Genomic DNA, 20,825 nt, shown 5'->3' on the forward strand with positions numbered 1-20,825 from the left:
TTTGGGTGACTAGAAATCTAGCACCCTAAGTTTGTCATTTTTTTTTCTATTTTCTCAACTAAAAATACTATCTACCCATTTTCCCTCTCAATTCTCTTCCTAAGGCTCAGTTTGGAAGGAGTACGAATACAAATATCTAGAGTGCAAAACCTTGTATTTTGTATGTATTTGTACTGTACATATTTGCATTTGTACTCTTTCCAAACTGAGCCTAATGTATTTCTTTTCTTTTTGCATTGATTAAACCAACTAGATTGTTTACTTTCTTCTAAAATGCTGGGTAACCAAAGTCTATTATCAATTATAGGGATGATTCATTAGAAGATCTCATTAGCGATGGAAACCGTCTTATATTTGATTACTATAACCACCCAAGCAAGACCAACCCTTCCAAAGTGAACTTTCTTATAACAACAGGAGTGAAAATCTGGGTTTGATTAGGATTTGAGACCAAGAGATATCTCAGTGTGATCTCTTTTGTACCTTGGTTTGGTAATCCATAACAAGGGAGAGATTGAGAAGGATGTCATCCATAGAATTAGAGCAAACTTGGAAAAATGGATGGGTGCATTTGAGTCCTATGTGATAAGAGAATACAATGGACCAAATGAAACTAATAAATATTAAGGCCAGAAATGTTGCATGGAGCAGAGTGTTGGGCATCCAAGAAACAACATATCCAAAAAATAACTGTAACAAAAGTTTGAATGTTGAGATGGATGAGTGGGAAAACAATAGGGAATGGGATAAAAAATTAAATTATCTGAAAGAACCTAGGAGTAGCTCTTATAGGTGATAAAATTTGAGTAAGTGAACTAAAATAGTTTGGTCAATGCAGGGAAGGCCATCTGCATCACCAGTTAGAAGTGATCTATTACAAGTTGAAGGGTGTAACAGAACTAGGAGCAGACCAAAAATAACATAGGTTGAAGTAGTGAGAAACCATTTCAGAACCCATAATTTAAGAATGGATTTAGCACTGAACAAAGCATAATGCCAGAACAGGATTCATGAAGCAGATCCCTTATAATTGGGACAAGGCTTAGTGGAGTTGAACTGAAAACTAAATTTGGTGTAATTTCAATTTCTATAATGTTCTTATAGTAAAAGTAAAAACAAAAGTATAGTTAGAGATTAATGGAATGACCCTATTATCAGAAAAAAGATGGTTGTACCATGCAAGTGGTCATCCAGTAACTAGTACTAATATCAGCACCATATGTTGTGTACCTTTAACTAAGGAATGGTAAGTAAAATAAGAATCCAAAATTTGATGAAATGAAAGAAGTTTGAGTAACAGAACCACTGAAATTTAATTACCCATCTGGACAAATTGGTCTCCAAATGCTACATATTCCATCGTTATCCGGAACCTAAAGAAATCAAGACATATTCCTATTAAGATTTTACCTATCATAGGAGATAAAAAATGTATTTTAAAAAGTCAGAGTGCAATAACTAGACATGCACCTGCTTTCGGCATAATGTGCATCGTCCTTTTGACTCTTGCTCACTGCTCCAGATCTTCTGAAAATTGATGCTATGTTTTACAAATTTCTTCTCGCCAGAAAGAGAACTGACTGAAGATATCTTTCTTGACTTGATCATGGGTTTAATCTGCATACGTGAATCCCTTTCATCTTCACCCCAAGCAAAATATACATGCTTCTGGCTTGATGGAACCTGCATATGGGGAATTAGACTAGCACAAGAAACAAGCTAGCTATTGGTTGGATCATGTTAGTCCACGAGTACTTACCTTTAAAACTAGGCTTCTGATGTCTGACTGGTGTGCCTTCCACACCTTGTACACTACTGAACAGATTCTAACAGCTTGGGGTTCTCTTTGCTCAGATTCTTCTTCAACATTGCACTTGATCAGTTGGACAAAGTTCTCTGATCTATTGAAATTTTTGAGATGAAGAATCAAATGAGAGGGTCTTGGATAGCCTGCTTTTGCCAGCTCCAGTGCCATTAGCTCTTCCCAGGGTACATCCCACATGATCTTGCAAGGTTTCTTATCCATCTTGTCTGGAGCCGGACACTGGACCAGAAAAAGAGGAATAGATGGTCAAGTCCAGGCATGTATTATTGCTATAGGAATAAACAAACAAACTAGAAAATAAACTGTCCAAACTCATTGTTTTTTAACCTGCAACAACATGACACGCTTGTTTGTCACAAGAACAATCCTTTGGTAGGGCACAGTGAAATGGTCTTCATAGTAATCTGACAAAGCAAATTTTGAAGGCTCCTTGAAAATTTCTGTGCAACCAAAATGTCTACTTTCTTCTGCTAGGAACATGATCATCTGAAAATGAAAAGTAGAAAATACATCAATAAATTGGGAAGCAAGTACAAACCAACCAAGCCTTTAGATTCAGTTTTCATTGAAAAAGCACCTAATAATATAACCAAGAAATCTGATAGAACTTATTTTGAGCATCTAAATTTCTTTTCTGTACTTCTAATAAGCCTTCAATTTAACTAACAAATTAGTTGGGACCTGTGTGATGCACAAGCTTTGTTAAGAAAAATTGAAGTAGGAGCCCTGGACGTTCTAAATTAGGCAGGCCAAGCTGTTTGAATTAATACCCAAGCATTTTGGGTCAGGCAGAATTTGTTAAGTTGTATTAACTATTAATAAAACTTAAAAAATTATTAATTTCTATTAATTAATTATAACTTTTATTAATGCAATTTAAATGGGTTTTAAATTAATAAAATTTAAGTTTTTATCATTAAGCTTAAAGATAAGGAAAAATATATGCTGATGGAAAGACATGATACTGGAAGAGCTCTGACCAATAAAAACACCCATAATTTTGATACATACTACTTGATTGGTTACCACTTAATTGGTTACAAGTTTTTCCCGTATCATTGTTGAACCCTAAAGATAATTACAATCATATATTAATTCTAATTTCATTTTTAAATGGAATTTATTTCAAATAATTAAAGGGAATTTAATTTGAATTTATCAAAATTAATAAATAATTACAATTATTATAACGTTATTATTATTATTATAATATTATTGGTTTTTGTTAATTTGACTTTTGTTTAAATTAATTTTAAAATCATTAATTATAATAATATTATTTGGTACCCATATAGAACATGGTTTAACTTGCACTTGTATACCATATTGGATAATCAAGTATTGTATACTACATAGGTCATTCAAAAATGGGTTAATTAATTAGTATTAATTATAATTAAGTATAATGATTAATGATTAATTATTTGACACCTGCATACTATATGAATAAGTGAGTACCATGTACTATACGGGTCACCTGTCACTTTAAAACAAGATTAAAATAACCATCAAAACTATGGGTCTAAGGAAACCCTTTTCACTCATGAATCTTGAATCACACAAAGGGGTTGCATTAGCAAATTCATTGAGCTGAAAATGGTTGGAATTCTTTTTGAACCAATGAACATCTATGTTTAATGGAATCTTGACCACCTACTAGCAAGTAATGGAAGGTTCTTTAATGGTTTATGTGAATTTGAACTTTGGATAAATGAGAAGAAAACAATTCATATGAATGAGAACTCGAAGAGTTGCTCTTTAAGCAAGGCATGTTCATCCTATTTAATGTGAATCGAATCTTAAACAAGCATTCCTGATATGTTGTTTGTTCAATTTTTAGGGCAACAAAAATGTTGAAAAACTCACTAAGTTCAGAGTATTAGAAATGCAAGGACTATGAAAAAACAAAAAAAAAAAATTAAAAGATGTATTGGGATATGCATGGTTACATTTTGAAAGCTCAGATGAGTTTTAAAAGTTACATAGGTAACACTGAATCTAGGTCATAGATGACTATAAATGATGTATATAAACACAAAAACACATACCTTTAATAGTTTATGTGAAGTATGGACTACCAATATAATTATTGTTAATATTTATAAATATATAAATATACAATAATTATCAATATTTATAAATATACAAATTTTAATAATCAATTGTTGGTTTCAACTATGATGCTAGAAAGACATGATACCAGAAAAACTTATTACTGATCAACTGGCATCATCATAGTGGTAACCAATCAAGTGGGTTTTCAACAAATTCACAAAGGGTTTTGATTGGTCAAAGTATTTCTGATATTATGTCTTTTTGGCATCATAGATTTTTCCTCAATTGTTTCTTAAAATTTGTTGATGGCATGCATAGAGAAAAATGTAAGGTGGAATGTATGAACTCATAAATGTAACAGGTGGTTGAAGCATGGTGTGGTGGTAGATTTGTCACCTCTCGACTTAAATATTTAGGCTTGAGTCTCTTGGGTCATTTACTTAAATATCCTCCCTATAGGGGATTGCAAACTATAGTGAACGTTTTAGTAATACACAAACTATAGGATTGGTTTTAGTAAATACATGACAAGATATGGAGGTGTCTAAGTAAATAACCCTAAGATTTATTGGGTATAATATAGAGTTAAGGAATTTTAGGTTTAATTGAGAGAGAAAATAGGGGCATGAGTTATTGGAGGAGAGAAAGAGAGAGTTAATGGTGTGATTAATGAAGGACAATGGGAGGAGTTAATGAGAAACAGGAGAGAGAATTAATGAGGATAGATAATGGAAAAAGTCTTAAAAAGTGATTGACTACTTGAGTTTTTGTTCAATTTTTACAGCAGTGAAAAATCGAAAAAACCAAAAAATAGAGGAGTTGGATGAGGAAGTAGAGTGCTGCTGACAATGGACATCCTTGTTTCAGTGTATAGAAGATTGAATATGAACCATCACCCCCTTCCCCTGAAACATCATATTTATTTTATCAAAACCTAATCTTCTATATTTTCCCAAATTCTTACCTTCCATTATCCCTTTAGTGGCTACTTTACAAAGTATATTCTGTTTTCCAGTCAATATATAGTGATGTACATTCAGTGTCCTTCATTGACATTCTGATGTAATGCTGTGTACTTACACAGTTACACAGTTATGATTTAGAAACAAGGAAGAATGACAATTTAGGTGGTGAAGTAGGATTTCTTGAAGGTTTTGATGTGAAAGAGAGAACCATCCAGTTGTAAGAGTGTGAGAGGAAGAAAAGAAAAGAAGAAGAAGAGGGTGTGTTACTGTTCATACCCAAAACATTTTCATTTTATATTAAAGACAGCAATTACAATTATGCCCCTATATGGGCGTGCAAAATACAAATAAAATGAAATGACAACAATACCCCTAAGCCAAATACATATTCTCAACACTCCCCCTCAATCTGAGCATAGATATCGATCATGCCTAGCTTGCTTAGATTTCTGTCAAGTTTTGGCTTGTTGAGACCCTTAGTGAGGCAAAAAGCAAGTTGATCTTTAGACTTGACAGAAGGCACACATATTTCTCCATTGGCTCTCTTTTCTCTAATGAAATGCCTGTCAACCTCAATATGCTTTGTGCGATCATGTTGAACAAGGCTATGAGCAATGTTTATAGCAGCTTGATTATCACAGTATAGTTTCATTGGGGCTTCGGCTTGAATCCCAATCTTTGATAACAAGGTCCTCAACCATAGTCTGATACACCATGAGACATAGCCCTATATTCGGCTTCAGCACTAGATCGGGCAACAATAGATTGTTTTTTTGCTTCTCCAAGACACAGCATTACCTCCTACCAAGGTGCAACAACTGAAGGTGGATCTTCTATCATCCACAGAACTTGCCCAATCAACATCAATATAAGCCTCGACCTTGAGAAGTCCCTGGTTGGAGTACAACATTCTTTTTCCTAGATACCCTTTAGGTAGGCAAGAATCCTGTTGACAGCCTATATATGTGAAGTTCTGGAACTGTGCATATATTGACTCACCATGCTTACAACATAGGATATATCAGGTCGAGATAGGCAAAAGGAAAGAAGCAAACCAATAAGTCTTTGGTAGACACCCTTGTCTAGAAGAATATCACTACCATCAGCACTTAGTTTATGAATTGGGGTCAATAGGAGTTTCAATTGGCTTGCACCCCAATTTCCCAACCTTACGAAGGAGATCAAGGACATACTTCCTTTGTGACTTTAGCTGGTTTATATGTAAACCTGATGAAATTTCAGGAGAACTCTGCATTCCTTATACTCCTTCCGAGATGCAGATTGCAGATGTGTTAACTAAAGGACTAGCTTCAACGAAGTTCTCAGACTTACTTGGCAAGCTAAACATGACTGACATCCATGCTTAGCTTGAGGGGGAGTGTTGGTTTGGCTGTTTTTAGTGTTTATGTTAGTCATATTTGTGTCTTAAGTTCTTAGTTATTGGGCCTAAACTTGTTTAATGTTTTATTTGTTTTATTTGTCTAGGTGTCCCATCACTAATCAGGGGCATTCTAGTCCATTCATGTAACATTATTTTATAATCATCTATATAAGATTGTAGGGCCGGCTGAAGTGAGTATGCCGCCTTTCTCAAAACTTCTTCTCTTCTTCTTCTTCTTCTTCTTCTTCTTCTTCGGCTGCTGTGTTCCAACAAACACATGGCTTCTTGCCATTGAGGGCTGCTACTAGCCTACTGGTAAGAACGAGGAATATCTGTAGAGGTCAAAACAGCAAAGGAGCTATGGTTTGAAGTAAAACCATAGCGATTAGGTGGTCTAGAGAGATGAGCAGAACGGCGTAAAGGTATAGGAGGTATAATTGAGGAATCTAAAATTGGGGCATCACTTACAGAGTTGTCATGATGGGCAAGGGATCCTGACCAGAAGGAAGAGGGGTCATAGGCATAGGAGCTGGACCACAAACCCGCTTGCGAGAGAAGATGAGAAGTTCCTTCTCGGTAGTGGATGATGGAGTATCCTGTGGTTCAAAATCATGCAAAACTGAAATAGAGGGTGCATACAACTTGGCAATTCCTAAAAAAAAAAGGAGATATTCTCAAGAAAAATCACATTTCGAGAAATACGAATACGATGTGCTAAGGGATCGTAACAAAGGAATCCCTTGTGGTTAGGGCATACCCTACAAAAGCGCACATGGCAGATTGAGCTGAAAGCTTTGAACGTTCACGAGGAAGATGAACAAAGCATAGACACCCAAAGACATGAAGATGAGAAAGATCTGGGGGGGAACCAAACATCATTTGATGAGGAGAAATGTTAGCAAGCACAGAAGATGGGATACAATTGATCAGATATATTGTAGTGCTAGTGGTCTCAACCCAGAATGTGGGAGGTGCATGTGATTCTTGTAGGAGAGTCCTTACAACACTGAGAATGTGACCATTCATTCTTTCTGCCATACCATTTTGCCAAGGAGTGTCTAGGCAACATCGTTGGACTAGAATTCCATGATGTTTCAGGTAAGCCAAAAATTCTCTGTCACTGTATTCTCCCCCCTGAGTCTGAAAGTAAGGTTTGCACATTTGCTTCGAAATGAACTCAAATCATGTTATGAAATAGCTTAAAGGTTGGAAAAACTTCTGATTTGTGTTTAAGAAAGTAGATCCAAGTGTACCTGGTACAATCATCAATGAATAACACAAAATACTTGTATCCCATCCGAGAAATAATAGAAGAAGTCCAAACATCACTATGAATAATTTCAAAAGGCAAAGTAGCCTATTCAGGATAGGCCCCAATCATATGATTTGTAGCATCAGAATCAATTATCTAAACGTGAGAGGGAGAAGAGCAAAAATTGAAGAGCTCACCAAATAGGCCGATAGCAAAAAAGGCACATGAGATGGCAGAGGATACCAATTGTTGTATCTCTTCCTTATTCATGGAAGTAGAGGATTCTCCCTTGGCAATAGGGGTATTGGATACTCATCCTTGGGTGGATGAATTGGACAATTTGGAATGATATGTCCAGGTTGTTTGCAATATGTGCAAACATTATTCTTTTTGCAATGAGAGGCTATATGTCCATATCCTTTACTTTCATAGCATCAAGTTTTAGAAGGGCCTTTTCCACCAGATTTCTAATCCCACGTGCAAGAAAAATAGTATCAATCCCTAAATCTGTATGCTTCCCTTCTATGTTTGCAGCAGTTAGGAGTCTAGTTTCTTCCCTCAACAACACTCCCATCACAGAGTCTAAGTCTGGAAGAGTTCCTCTACTCAAAATATTTGACTTGATTATTTCATACTCAGGTCTAAGCCTCATGAGAAATTGGTTAATTTTCCTATTTTCAAAATGTTTCTGCAAATACTTGACACATTCAACGGGATTAGAAGGTTCAGTATGAACAAGTTCAAATTCAGCCTAGAGATCAATAAAGCTTGAATAGTATTCTTGTATCCTTTTGTCCCCTGGCAATAGGAAAAGATTTCAGATTCAATTTGGTATTGCCGTGACATATTGGACTGATGATATACCTTTTTCAAATAGGCATACATCTCATAGGCAGTCCTCAGTCTTCTCATGGGAACACTAATATGAGGCGCAATGGAGCTCAAAATCCAGGAGACTAACTTTCCGTTGTCTAGTTTCCATTGTGTATAGGCTTTACTATCAGCCTCAGCCTCATCAGGTTTACATATAGTCCCATTCAAGCAACCTTCAAGACCCTTTCCTTCATCATAGAAATCAAAATGGAACTTCCACATATTGTAGTTAGTTCCATCAAATTTTACAAGGAGAAAGTCAACATTTTCAGCCATCATAAATGAGCAAAAAAAAACAACCCAGAATAGCAGCACTGATGTTGGTAATGCACTCAAATCAGCAATGAACAAGGCAGAAAATTACTTCAGCCGAACACAGTATTCTTAAGAAAAGTAAAATGAGGGCTGAAGCATGAAATGCAGACAAATCCAAGGCAACTTCAGCAAGAACCTTTATAGAAGAATAAAAAATCCTCCAATAAACACCACAGAATTAAGGCAGCACAAACTAGGGTTCCAAAGACTGATAACCAAGAGAAGAAATACCCTATGGCAGCACAAAACTAGGGTTCCAAGGACTGATAACAGTCGATTATGACAATAGTATGATGCACCAACCTGAAATGAGAAGTTTTCCGAATCAGCTTGAAGAGAGAACCTGATGTCTGTTGCAGTTACTCAATTAGAAACATGAAAAAACCAAAGAAGACAGGTCCGAAACTGCTGCTGTTGAGGGAGGAAGAAGCCAGACTGTTGAGATTCCTTAATCTGTGACTGTTCAAAACTGAACCAGAAGGAGCAAAGCTGTTGCCATCCTGAAGAAATCAGTACACAGACGGAGGAAGAAAAAAAAAATCTGCTGCTGCCCAGGAGAGAAGACCATAACTCCTCCAAGACTTGTCAGTTCCAACTGATTTTCTGAGAGAAAAAGAAGGATCTGGGCAACATAGATATTCAGAAATCCTTCCAGACAGAATCTTCCAAGAGGAACTAGGGTTAGGACTGAAGAGAACAGCCCTAACACCAGCCAAAACACCCTGAGAACAAAAACCCCTAATATGCCCAATGAATGAGCAAGAAAAGAGTAGAGATTACAGAGCAGCCTGCTCTGGTACCATGTCAACAGACCTAGAGTAGAATACATAATTCTGGGGATGAAGAATGGATGATTCAACCCTACCTCAAGGGTCCTTTATATAGAAAGTAAAATTAAAGATATTACAGAGAGGCTCTTGTAGGGCAACACAATTTAGAGAATTTATAGAGAGGCCCTTGCAGGGCTGAAGTGAAAATAATAATAAATAAGAGAAATTAATACAATAAGGACTACAATAAAATGGTACATCAGGGAGTTTCTTCACAAGGATCATTAAATGATAGGAAGTTTACCAGCGGCTACTATACCTTTGTGGTAGGTAACCTAGTCACATGGAGAAGCTAAAAGAAGAATTTGGTGGCTAGGTCTAGTGCTGAAGCTGAGTATAGAGCAATGTCTCATGGAGTGGTTGAAATAATGTGGCTAAAAAAATTGTTGAGTGAGCTGGGGTTTACAGTTAATGAACCTATGTATATTGTGATAACAAGGCAGCCATAAACATTGCTGCTAACCAAATGCTGCATGATAGAACCAAGCACATTGAGGTAGACAAGCATTTTATCAAAGAAAAGGTTGTCGAAGGGGAAATGTGCACCCCCTATGTCAGGTCCGAAGACCAACTTGTGGACATCTTCACAAAAGGGTTACATCACTTGTGGCATAATGATTTATGTGACAAGTTGGGCATGATAGACATGTAAGTCCCAACTTGAGGGGGAGTGTTAAAAGGCTGTTTTTTTTTTTTTTCTGTTATTTCTTTCTGTTTAAGTACCGCAGGGGTACTATTGTAATTCCCCCTCCCTTTTTGTTATGTTATGATTGCTCTAATATAAATACCAAAAGCTGGTGCCGCCAGCTATGAGTTTTGCTCTCAGATCTCTCTTCTCTCTTCTCTTCTCCTTCTCTTATGGATAATAGAGGGTAATAAAAGATAATGTACATCGTCCTTTTGACTCTTGCTCACTGCTCCATCATAGTGGAGTATAATTATCAACTTGTCAACTTGTCATTTTCTTTCTCATCCACGTAGGCAGCCTCTATGTTGAGGATACCCGATTAAGATTTGAAATTTCTAAAATTAATATCTAGTTGAATCAAAGGGCCTTACTTGATGTAATGGTAAAATGTCGGGCTGGCAAACATGAGAATGCTTATTCAATTTTGAAAAAGAGTGGCCACTTTGTGCAAAAAAGGACAAAGGTTAGGACTGTATCCTTTTTAAGACCCTAGATAGCTAGGACCAATAGGTAGCCTTTTTTAATTTGTAATTGAATCAAGTTTACATGCTTAGCAATTATATGGATGTCTTCAGTTATGCTTATTTATTTTACTCATGAGAGATAGTCTGCATTTGAACATTAAAATAGTAGAACCCTAAATGCTTGAAGTACATATTGAGCTACAATATGGAACTGGGGAGGGGATTTGACATATACCTGTCCGGTTGCTTCTCGCTCACAATACTCCCTAATTATACCATCTGTATGTATGGCCCGAGGATTTCTAATTCTTTCAAAGGTGGCCTTATTACTTAAGACCTCTAAACATCTGGAACAACTTGCACCAATTCCGTCAACTGTCAATGAGAAAAAATCTAATGCCCCACTCACTGGCTGCACTACAAATCCTACAAAAGCTCGTCCAAGACCACGGGCAAGCCCTAGAAGACCATACTGTCGGGCACTCTCCACAGGTTTTGTCACAACACCAGACACTCCAAAAGCTACACCTTGTGCAAGAGCTTCAGTTCCTTGAAGAATTCCATCACTTACCCCAGTGATTCTCCTTGATGACACCTGGTTGCATATTCAAATTATATCCTCTTTAGATCCACAGTATATAATTTTCAGCCAGGATTGGTAAATAAGAATAAATATATACCTGCTTTGAACGTAACTGCAGGAATTGTCCATCTGTCGAGAGTTCAGCAAATCCTTTACTAAGAGAAGCCAATGTTGAACTTGTCATACCAAGGACATCTACTGAGAATATCAAATGTAAAGGATTATGGATCAAATCTCTCCAGATACGGTTCACAATAGCAGGAATAACAGCACTTTTCCTCATAAATCTGTTCCTGTGCATGACCTTCCTCAGATGAACCTGAGATGCAGGCATTGCAATGTTATCTAGAGCAGTAGGACCATATAAAGAATACTATTACAGTGAGAATCAGAATGGTGTTGTAATTTATCAAAAGAAAAAAAAACAATCAAAATGATGCAGATATTGAAGGAAAGAATTCATGGAGGTGTCTTAAGAATAGGGATTTAAAATTATATTCTGTACCAATTTTACAATTTTTGGGTGATATGGATATTGGTATTTTTGAGATTTTAAAATTATATTCTAGTTGTAGGTGTCTTAAGAATAGGGATTTAATTTTCTAGAATTTTCTGTTATTTCAAAAGTACTATTTATGGTAAACTTTGGGCTTACATTTATACCAATTTCCAATATTACCATTTATAGTAAAATAATGATTTACTGTTTTTAGTAATTTCTGATGTGTTTACATTTAGTTAGTTTTAGTACGATTAATAACAAGTCATTAGAGTTGTTTTAGGAGTTATGATTAGTGAAAAACATAGCTGCATGCATTGCTTAAATGATAAGATTGCATAGTTACTACTCAGTAAAGTGAATATTCTGTTCATACATACATACATACATACACACACACATACATGGAAATCATAAGGATTATCCATGGAAAACTGCATTTCCGGTGATCTTAGGAGTATCCATGGAAAACTAGCATATCCAACTCAAGGTTTGCTACTGAGGGTGCCATTGAGAAAGTATTTAATGACACTTCACAATAGATTCATTTGTGCCCTAAAAAGCATAATGAGTTGAAATTTCACAAGCTCTTTTAAAGTAATAAGAAAATTAAGAGAAGAAATTCATATTATTTAAATAAGTTCATGCCTTTTCTACAGATACAATTTCCTTTTTTCTTAAATTTATAAGTTTAAATCTGGAAGGATTTGGTTAAAAGCATCCTATCACTTCCACCTAATATTAATACAATGGAAGATTGGCCTCGTTATGAAATCAATGCAAGTAGCTTAGCAGCCTGACCTGGATTTTGAATGCATTTCCGACAGCAGACAATATGGGGCTCCAAACACCTAGAACCCCGTGGGGCCTCTGAGTTGGTGCTGTCTCCAGTGACAACTTTAACCTTACTTCTGAAACATCTATTAGGCTGAACAAATAAGGAAAAATTATTAGCGTATCTGTCTTTTTTGCATTAAAGCACCATCTAACCACTGGTGTCTGCAAATAATGACAGAGGACAAAATCTCCTGAGAAGCATATCCAAGTTTTACCAAAGATAATAACCATATGAAATAAAACTACATTCAAGTGATCAATCATCTTGAATCATTGTGCTATACACTACTGCTATTACATTTTTAGCATAATCAACAACTTCAACTGATTTTTCTTGTAACCTCTTAAACAAAAAGAAAAAATGAAAAAAGCCAGATTTAAATGAGATTCTTACTCTACTCTTATCTCTGGATCAATTCCGGTGATGCTAGAGCTTTTGGGGATCCGATCCATCTGAAGATTATTATAGAAATCCACAAAGGCCCAAATAATTGGTTCATGAATGCTAATCTTCCAACACTTTTCAGTTACCTAGTATTATACCTTTGGGTGAGACAATGAATACATGAAAATACAGCTTGTTTATCTCTATATATAGAGTTATTATCAAAGCAGCACTCTTGATGAAGCATTACCCGTATATAAACATATGGGTAGACTTGGGTGCCATCACTACTCTGGTTCCTCATTGTAATAGTTGTTTTGAAAACTGGATGGTGCATTTCAGTTGCCTGTTCAGGTGCCAAAAGTACAGGCATCAATGTTAGAGGGAGCTGGTTGTCAAGCTGCAAATGACCAAGAATGATCTTGAACCTGGCATAGGTGAAAGGTGCAAAAAAGGTCAGTCTGTCCAACTTAATGTAATAAGGAACAAATAAAAGGTAATAGTGGTCTGTTCATAATTTATTGATAAATATTCATATAATGGGCTTGGGCATCATGGAGTCCTTAAATCACAGAAGAACAAGATCTAACAACTCATAACCCCTTGTGGTGCTACTAGCATTGTTTTAATATTTTTGTCTGCAAAATTTAAACCACATAGAAGAAAGATATCGTGATTAAAATTAATCTTATACTTTGGATGACATACTAAAGAGTTTGCTGCAGTGGCATCCTCGACGGAGAGGAAAAATGCTCCTATTCAACAGTGATTATCTCTCATTCCTGAAAGCATCAAATTAAATTTTAATGGGTGCTCTATTGGAAGTCTAGTATATATGGTATTGGAAGAATTTTCAGGAATCATGGAGGTGAAATCCTCCATGTGTACTCAGGTCCAGTTGGGCATGGAGGCTCCATAAGATCTGAACTGTTCTCTTTATTGCAAGGATTCAGGTTAGCAAAGTCTCTTGGAGTTGAGAGGATAGAAACTGAACAAGACTCACAGGTAATAGGTTGAATGGACAGAACACAAGGCATGGCCCTAGGAAATGTTGCAAAATCTTAAGGGAGGTCAGATTATTAGAAACTGTGGAGAATTCCTTATTCTGATGTGTTAGAAGATCAAGCTAATGCTCTAGCGGATTTGTTAGCTAGGAATGGAGTCCAAAGGGACTCAAAATAGACTATTAATGGGTGTGCAGGGGGGGACTGAATGCAGTCCAAGGTTTTTCTGTTTTTGTTTCCTGCTATATATCCTCTATACTTTAACTTCTTTTTCTGTGATCCAAGAGACAGGAAATACGAGGCCATATCCCTAAAAAATTGTGCACCACGATACTGTTCCCAATTGGAATCAATATTCTAATTGAAAGATAAAAATCTTTATATTTTATATATATATGTATATATATATATATATATATATATACTATCAATCAGTATAATTGACCTAATGGGACTAACTTAATGTAGATTAACAGGAGTGTCGATTGACTTGCAACGTTTGCTAGATCAATTTACTCTCCTTTCTCCTCTTTTTCATCTCAGTAATGTTGCATCTGGACAAATTTTAATCAAGTCAATATTTTAACAAAAATTTAAAAAATTGGAAAAAATTTTCACATCTATCAGAATAAAGTAATGCCATGATCATGAATTCCTGGTTGTCCATAGTGGCATTATGATTTGAAAGTGTTCTAAGGGCCTGCGCTTCTTTTATTTTTTTATTACTTCTAAATATAAGCTAAAGTTTCCTGCATATTTGCAATTTGACATTTCCATGAACAGTCATATTTCAGACAGGAGTTGGGTTACTGGTTTACCTACTGAGTTTGTCAATGAAATTAACATTGCACTTTAAGAAAGACATTGTCCAAAATTACATAGAACAAATGTTGAAATTCTTGATAATCATCACTAGTTGCCCTTATGTTCTGCAGAAGAAAGTAAGGATTAAACCATGAATAACTTTTATGATCAGGCAGTTTTTAGGTAAATTTATTGGCAGAAGTTCAAGAAATCATGGAGGCACAATAATGAAGTTAATCAGAATTTTGATCAGTTATGGAGTCACCATCCCTAAAACAGTCTTACCTGCTTGTAGTTCCACCATCATAACCAGTTGAATATGAAATAAAAACTCTCTCCAAGTATAGATACGAAAGCTCTCGTGGTCGGTGGTCTATTACAGAAACCCCAACAGTTCCCAATTCAATTATAAGCTCTATAGGTGCAACATTGCTCTCCTCGGTTCTCTGAGTACCCCAATTTCCAGAGGATGCTAAGGTTTTACTTTCATCAGGTGAACTTGATGATGACCTGTCATCATTGAACCTAACAACCTTGATATTACCTATTTCCAAGATCTGAAACTTTAATCCTAGTGTTGTTTCATCTATGGAATATTCAACAATCTTATCCAAATTGAACTTGTGGACAGTAATGTTATTCCCACTGTTAATTTCAGCATCAATAAATCTTTGACCATATGGATCCTCCCAAGAGAAATTTGTAGTTGACAGAGGTTCTAACTGGATCCAGGCATCATCATCAAAGCCAGATTGCCGAATTCTGATCATCTTGCTCATTGTTCGGTTCTCAATCCTGCAAAGTTTTCATTAGTGAGTAGTAAATTACATAATATGGTGTGGACCATTCTTGCAATGGTGTTATCCTGAAGTAATTTGCAAATGATAGGAAGCAGAAATGTACCTGATAGGGCCACCTGTGGATCCTAAACGGAATACAACTACAAATCGTGATCCCTCCTCATAGCCTCGAATTTCAGTCCTTAAGAATATCCTTGCACCATTGTTTTTCCTCAATACCATAGAGATGGTGTCTTCTTTCATGATTTCAACAGGAAAACACCATTCAGTATCTTCCAACCGAACCTAAGAACCAAACATGATTTGTTCAGTCTATAGGGTTGACTGATAACATAAGACATTTCCCATCTTAATATATATCAACAATCAGCAACTAAAGTCAACTGTAAAGAATAAATAAAAAATTCTTAAGCCTTGAAATGAACATTCAAATTTGTCCAGCTAGATATTGTCCTGTTTGTAAAGTTTACTAATAGACCTGTTCACGGGCCATGCTTCTTGGCTTGACTTTACATTGTTTCAAGCTCGGGCTTCGAGCCGGGCCTATTCAAATTTTAATAAAAGTTAAGCCCGAGCCCAGCTTATGAACATGTCTATTTACTAATGATCATATGACCAGAAATAGGGCTTATCAGTGCAATGAGCATACTCAGATCATAGTCAATAAGTTAAAGTTTCACCTTCACCCAAGCCTGTATAATTTGTAGTCTCACTCTCAACATCATAAGCCTTGAAGAAGCGCATGTGCCTGTAATCTGTATTTTGTTCTGGTTGAATTTCTGTATACTTGAGTCACTTATTTAAAGATCGCAAACATTCCATAGCTATTCACAGTTTTGACCTATCTTGCTTTTATCATTAATTGCCTTACTACCAAATTATAATTAGGAAATGATTATTAGATTTTGGGGCTGGTCATAAGAAACATACAGAGATGATTTGGTTCACTTGGATAAAAATAAATCAGAAACTGATTGTTTCTGATACAAATTCAGTAGAAAAAGAAGAGAAAGCAAGGTTACGAATAGTAGAAAAAGAGAAGAGAAGAAGAGAAGAAGAAGGAGAGAAAGAAAGGGTGCGGTTCAATCATACTAGCCGCCCCACTTAATCTTATTTATATTTATAACTTTACAAGGAGTAGAGTTACTCTAATACCCTTACTTAAAATAAAAAGAAAACAAGCATGGCCCAACCAGCCCAACTACCATAACTGCAATATAAAGAAATAAATAGTAAAAATAAAGTGTGGGGCCGGGACCACATACACACTAATCAGCTATCTCTACACTCCCCCTCAAGTTGGGAGTAGATATTCAGGCAACATAAGGAAGACACACTTCTTGAGATGCAACTCGCTCTTGGATAAAATGTCTGTCCACCTCGATATGTTTAGTCCTGTCATGCTGTATTGGGTTGTGGGCAATGTTAATTGCTGCTTGATTGTCACAATACAGCATCAGTGGTTTCTCGTAGTCAATTTCCAGTTCATCAAGCAAAGATTTTAGCCATAACACTTCTGCAACACCATTGGCCATGGACCTGTATTCCGCTTCAGCATTGGAGCGAACAACAACATTTTGTTTCTTGCTTCTCCAGGAAACAAGGTTTCCCCCTACAAATGCACAATACCCAGAGGTAGATCTTCTGTCATCAATGCATCCAGCCCAATCAGCATCTTTATATACCTCTATCTTCATGCGACCACTATTTCTGAAGAGTATGCCTCTCCCTAGGCATCTCTTCAAGTAAGCAAGTATCCTTTCCACCGCAAGAAGGTGAGTGGTCCTAGGAGAATGCATGTACTGACTAACAACACTGATAACATATGAAATATTTGGTCGTGTTAGGCAAAGATAAAGAAGTTTCCCAACCAACCATTGATACATAGCCCTATCCTCAAGAAGTTCTCCACCTTCTACACATTTTATGGTTCAACTCAATGGGTGTGTCATCAGGCTTTACTCCTAACTTTCTAGTTTCTTCCAATAAGTCAAGGACATACTTTCTTTGAGAGATAAAAATGCCATGCTTAAATCGAGCTACCTCAATTCCTAGGAAATAGCACAATTCCCCCAAGTCCTTCACTTCAAATTCTTTGTGAAGATGCTGCTTAAGGGAGTCAATCTCACTATTATCACTTCTCATCACCACAATGTCATCCACATAGACAGCAAGTAAGGTCAAGGAGGAGTCTGTCTTCTTAAAGAAGAGAGTGTGATCTGATTAAGCCTACATGTAACCAAACTTTACCAAGACCAATCTAAACCTATCAAACCAAACTCTTGGAGATTGTTCTAGCCCATATAAAGCCTTCTTCAGCTGGCAAACTTTCTTTCCTACTTCTGTATTGTAAAAACCTAGGGGTAACTCCATGTACACCTCCTCTTGCAAGTCTCCATTGAGAAATGCATTCTTGACGTCCACCTGAAACAGTGGCCATGAGAAGTTTGCAGCAATAGATAGTAGGACTCTGATAGTGTTCATCTTGGCAACTGGTGCAAAGGTTTCCATATAGTCTTTCTTTCCTACTTCTGTATTGTAAAAACCTAGGGGTAACTCCATGTACACCTCCTCTTGCAAGTCTCCATTGAGAAATGCATTCTTGACGTCCACCTGAAACAGTGGCCATGAGAAGTTTGCAGCAATAGATAGTAGGACTCTGATAGTGTTCATCTTGGCAACTGGTGCAAAGGTTTCCATATAGTCTTTCTTTCCTACTTCTGTATTGTAAAAACCTAGGGGTAACTCCATGTACACCTCCTCTTGCAAGTCTCCATTGAGAAATGCATTCTTGACGTCCACCTGAAACAGTGGCCATGAGAAGTTTGCAGCAATAGATAGTAGGACTCTGATAGTGTTCATCTTGGCAACTGGTGCAAAGGTTTCCATATAGTCTATGCCACAAGTTTGTGTGAATCCCTTTGCAACCAATTTGGCCTTATATCTCTCTACAGAACCGTCAACATGATATTTCACTGTAAACACCCATCTGCATCCAACAGGTTTCTTCCTCTCAAGCTGGTCAACTAGTTCCCATGTATTGTTCTTAACAAGAGCATCCATCTCTACTTTCATTGCTTCCTTCCACTCAGGTATCAAAAGAGATTCTTGCACTATTCTGGGTATAAGAATAGTAGAAATAGATGCCAGGAAGGATCTATAGGATTCTGAGAGACAATCATTAGAAAGAAACTATGAGATACAATGAGCGATAGATGAAGTACAACGGTGCTTCCCTTTATGAATTGCAATTGGGAGATCAAGGTAAGCAAAGTGTCTGCAATAGTGGGCTCAACTCAACAGTGGGAGTAGTGCCTGGATCTGAAGTTTTAGAGGGTGTTGGGATCGACCTGGACTGCTAAGGACGGGAATCAACCTGCCTCCACCACTGTCTGTGATACATTCTCAACTCCCTGCACTTTTGTTCACTTCACACTTTAGTTCATAAGCCCTAGCAACATTAAGGGGTTGGGAGTAGGTCTCTTTCATATTATCCCAAATTTCCTTAGCTGTTTTTGCCCATAAATATTTTCGGCTAATGTGAGGCTGCATTGAATTGCACAGCCATGTCATCACCAAATAGTTCTCTTGGACCCATTTGGCATGTGATGTGTCTTCCTTGGCTGGCCCACTCAATTGTCTTCAAATGGTCAATTTCATGCCACAGAGATTTCAAAGTAGCAAAATAAACGGAGATTGGCTTATCCCCCTGCTTAAGATTGTTCACTTCACACTTTAGTTCATAAGCCCTAGCAACATTAAGGGGTTGGGAGTAGGTCTCTTTCATATTATCCCAAATTTCCTTAGCTGTTTTTGCCCATAAATAATTTCGGCTAATGTGAGGCTGCATTGAATTGCACAGCCATGTCATCACCAAATAGTTCTCTTGGACCCATTTGGCATGTGATGTGTCTTCCTTGGCTGGTCCACTCAATTGTCTTCAAATGGTCAATTTCATGCCACAGAGATTTCAAAGTAGCAAAATAAACGGAGATTGACTTATCCCCCTGCTTAAGATTGTTCACTTCACACTTTAGTTCATAAGCCCTAGCAACATTAAGGGGTTGGGAGTAGGTCTCTTTCATATTATCCCAAATTTCCTTAGCTGTTTTTGCCCATAAATATTTTCGGCTAATGTGAGGCTGCATTGAATTGCACAGCCATGTCACCACCAAATAGTTCTCTTGGACTCATTTGGCATGTGATGTGTCTTCCTTGGCTGGCTTCTTTAGCCTAATTTGCCTCTACCTCCAATAGCCATCATGGCTGATTGGACCCATTCCAAGTAATTGGTTCCATTGAACCTAACAGTAGTAATCTGAAAGGAACTTTCAGTCATGCTTCCAGCCCCCAAAAGACCTTCCCCTTGAATCTTTAATTCACTTCCAGCCTTCTCCATTTTATATGAGATGTTAACAGTCACTACTTCAAACAAAAGAAACTTGAATTCCACCTTTTATGCAAAAAGAACTTAGCTGATTGAAATCAGCCACCCAGAAATCACTCACAGTGAGGACTTCTCGTTCAGAAATCATTCATAGTCGAGAATCACCACCAAGAAATCACTTCTCAGCCAAGAATCATCACCCAGAAACCATTTACAGTTTACTATAAGTGTCCAAGGATCAACCACAGTCAAAGAACAATTCTGGGAGCAAGAACTGATCGTGGGGTTTTGAAAAACCTAGAGAATATAACAGGGAAAACAAACATCTGACAAAAACCCTAAAGAAACGAGCAAGGGAGACAGAAATCTGTTGACCGCTGCTTCCAAAGTGGTTTAAACTGCTCTTATTTAAGGTTGGTATTGATAAAAAAAGGTTCTTTCTCAAAAGAAGTTGATTGCCACCTTCAATCTCCAGTTTAAACCCTAAACTTGCACTTACAAGAGAGGAAGAAGAGAGAGAGCTGGCGGCAATGAGGGTTAGAGAGTAAGAGGTTCGAACATAACCTCCCTCTAACACCCTAAACATTTTATTAAGAGTTAATCTTTGAAATATTACAGAGAGGCCCTTGAGTGGGCAAGAAAATACAAAAACAGAACATTACAGAGTATGGGCCCAAAATAAGGCCCATTACAGGGGGAACATAACATAACATGAAATGACAGTCTATGGGCCATTCGGCCCATCTCCTCTACACTCCCCCTCAAGCTGAGCATAGATGTTAATCATGCCTAGCTTGCCAGTGTCATGTTGAAGCCTTGCCTTGGAAATGCCCTTGGTGAGGAAATCTACCAATTGTCCTTCAGAAGTAATGAATGGA

At 37.0% G+C, this 20,825-nt stretch overlaps 1 protein-coding gene across 2 annotated transcripts in view; it reads right to left on the reverse strand.

Annotated features, from left to right (window-relative positions):
* The window catches only part of LOC104609851 (pleckstrin homology (PH) domain-containing protein), a 165,833-nt gene that overhangs the window by 5,097 nt on the left and 139,911 nt on the right, over positions 1 to 20,825 (reverse strand). For both annotated transcript variants that reach the window (XM_010276250.3, XM_088895911.1), the window contains exons 52-62: positions 15,664 to 15,845; positions 15,046 to 15,555; positions 13,203 to 13,380; positions 12,962 to 13,098; positions 12,532 to 12,658; positions 11,329 to 11,550; positions 10,884 to 11,243; positions 2,153 to 2,311; positions 1,760 to 2,044; positions 1,471 to 1,683; positions 1,321 to 1,373 (exon numbers count right to left, since the gene is read on the reverse strand). In XM_010276250.3, coding sequence (XP_010274552.1) covers positions 1,321 to 1,373; positions 1,471 to 1,683; positions 1,760 to 2,044; positions 2,153 to 2,311; positions 10,884 to 11,243; positions 11,329 to 11,550; positions 12,532 to 12,658; positions 12,962 to 13,098; positions 13,203 to 13,380; positions 15,046 to 15,555; positions 15,664 to 15,845 — 2,426 coding nt within the window. The remainder of the gene's footprint in view (positions 1 to 1,320; positions 1,374 to 1,470; positions 1,684 to 1,759; positions 2,045 to 2,152; positions 2,312 to 10,883; positions 11,244 to 11,328; positions 11,551 to 12,531; positions 12,659 to 12,961; positions 13,099 to 13,202; positions 13,381 to 15,045; positions 15,556 to 15,663; positions 15,846 to 20,825) is intronic.

Source organism: Nelumbo nucifera, chromosome 1, assembly GCF_055504915.1.
Source record: "Nelumbo nucifera cultivar China Antique chromosome 1, China Antique-T2T, whole genome shotgun sequence".
NCBI classification, from domain to species: domain Eukaryota; kingdom Viridiplantae; phylum Streptophyta; class Magnoliopsida; order Proteales; family Nelumbonaceae; genus Nelumbo; species Nelumbo nucifera.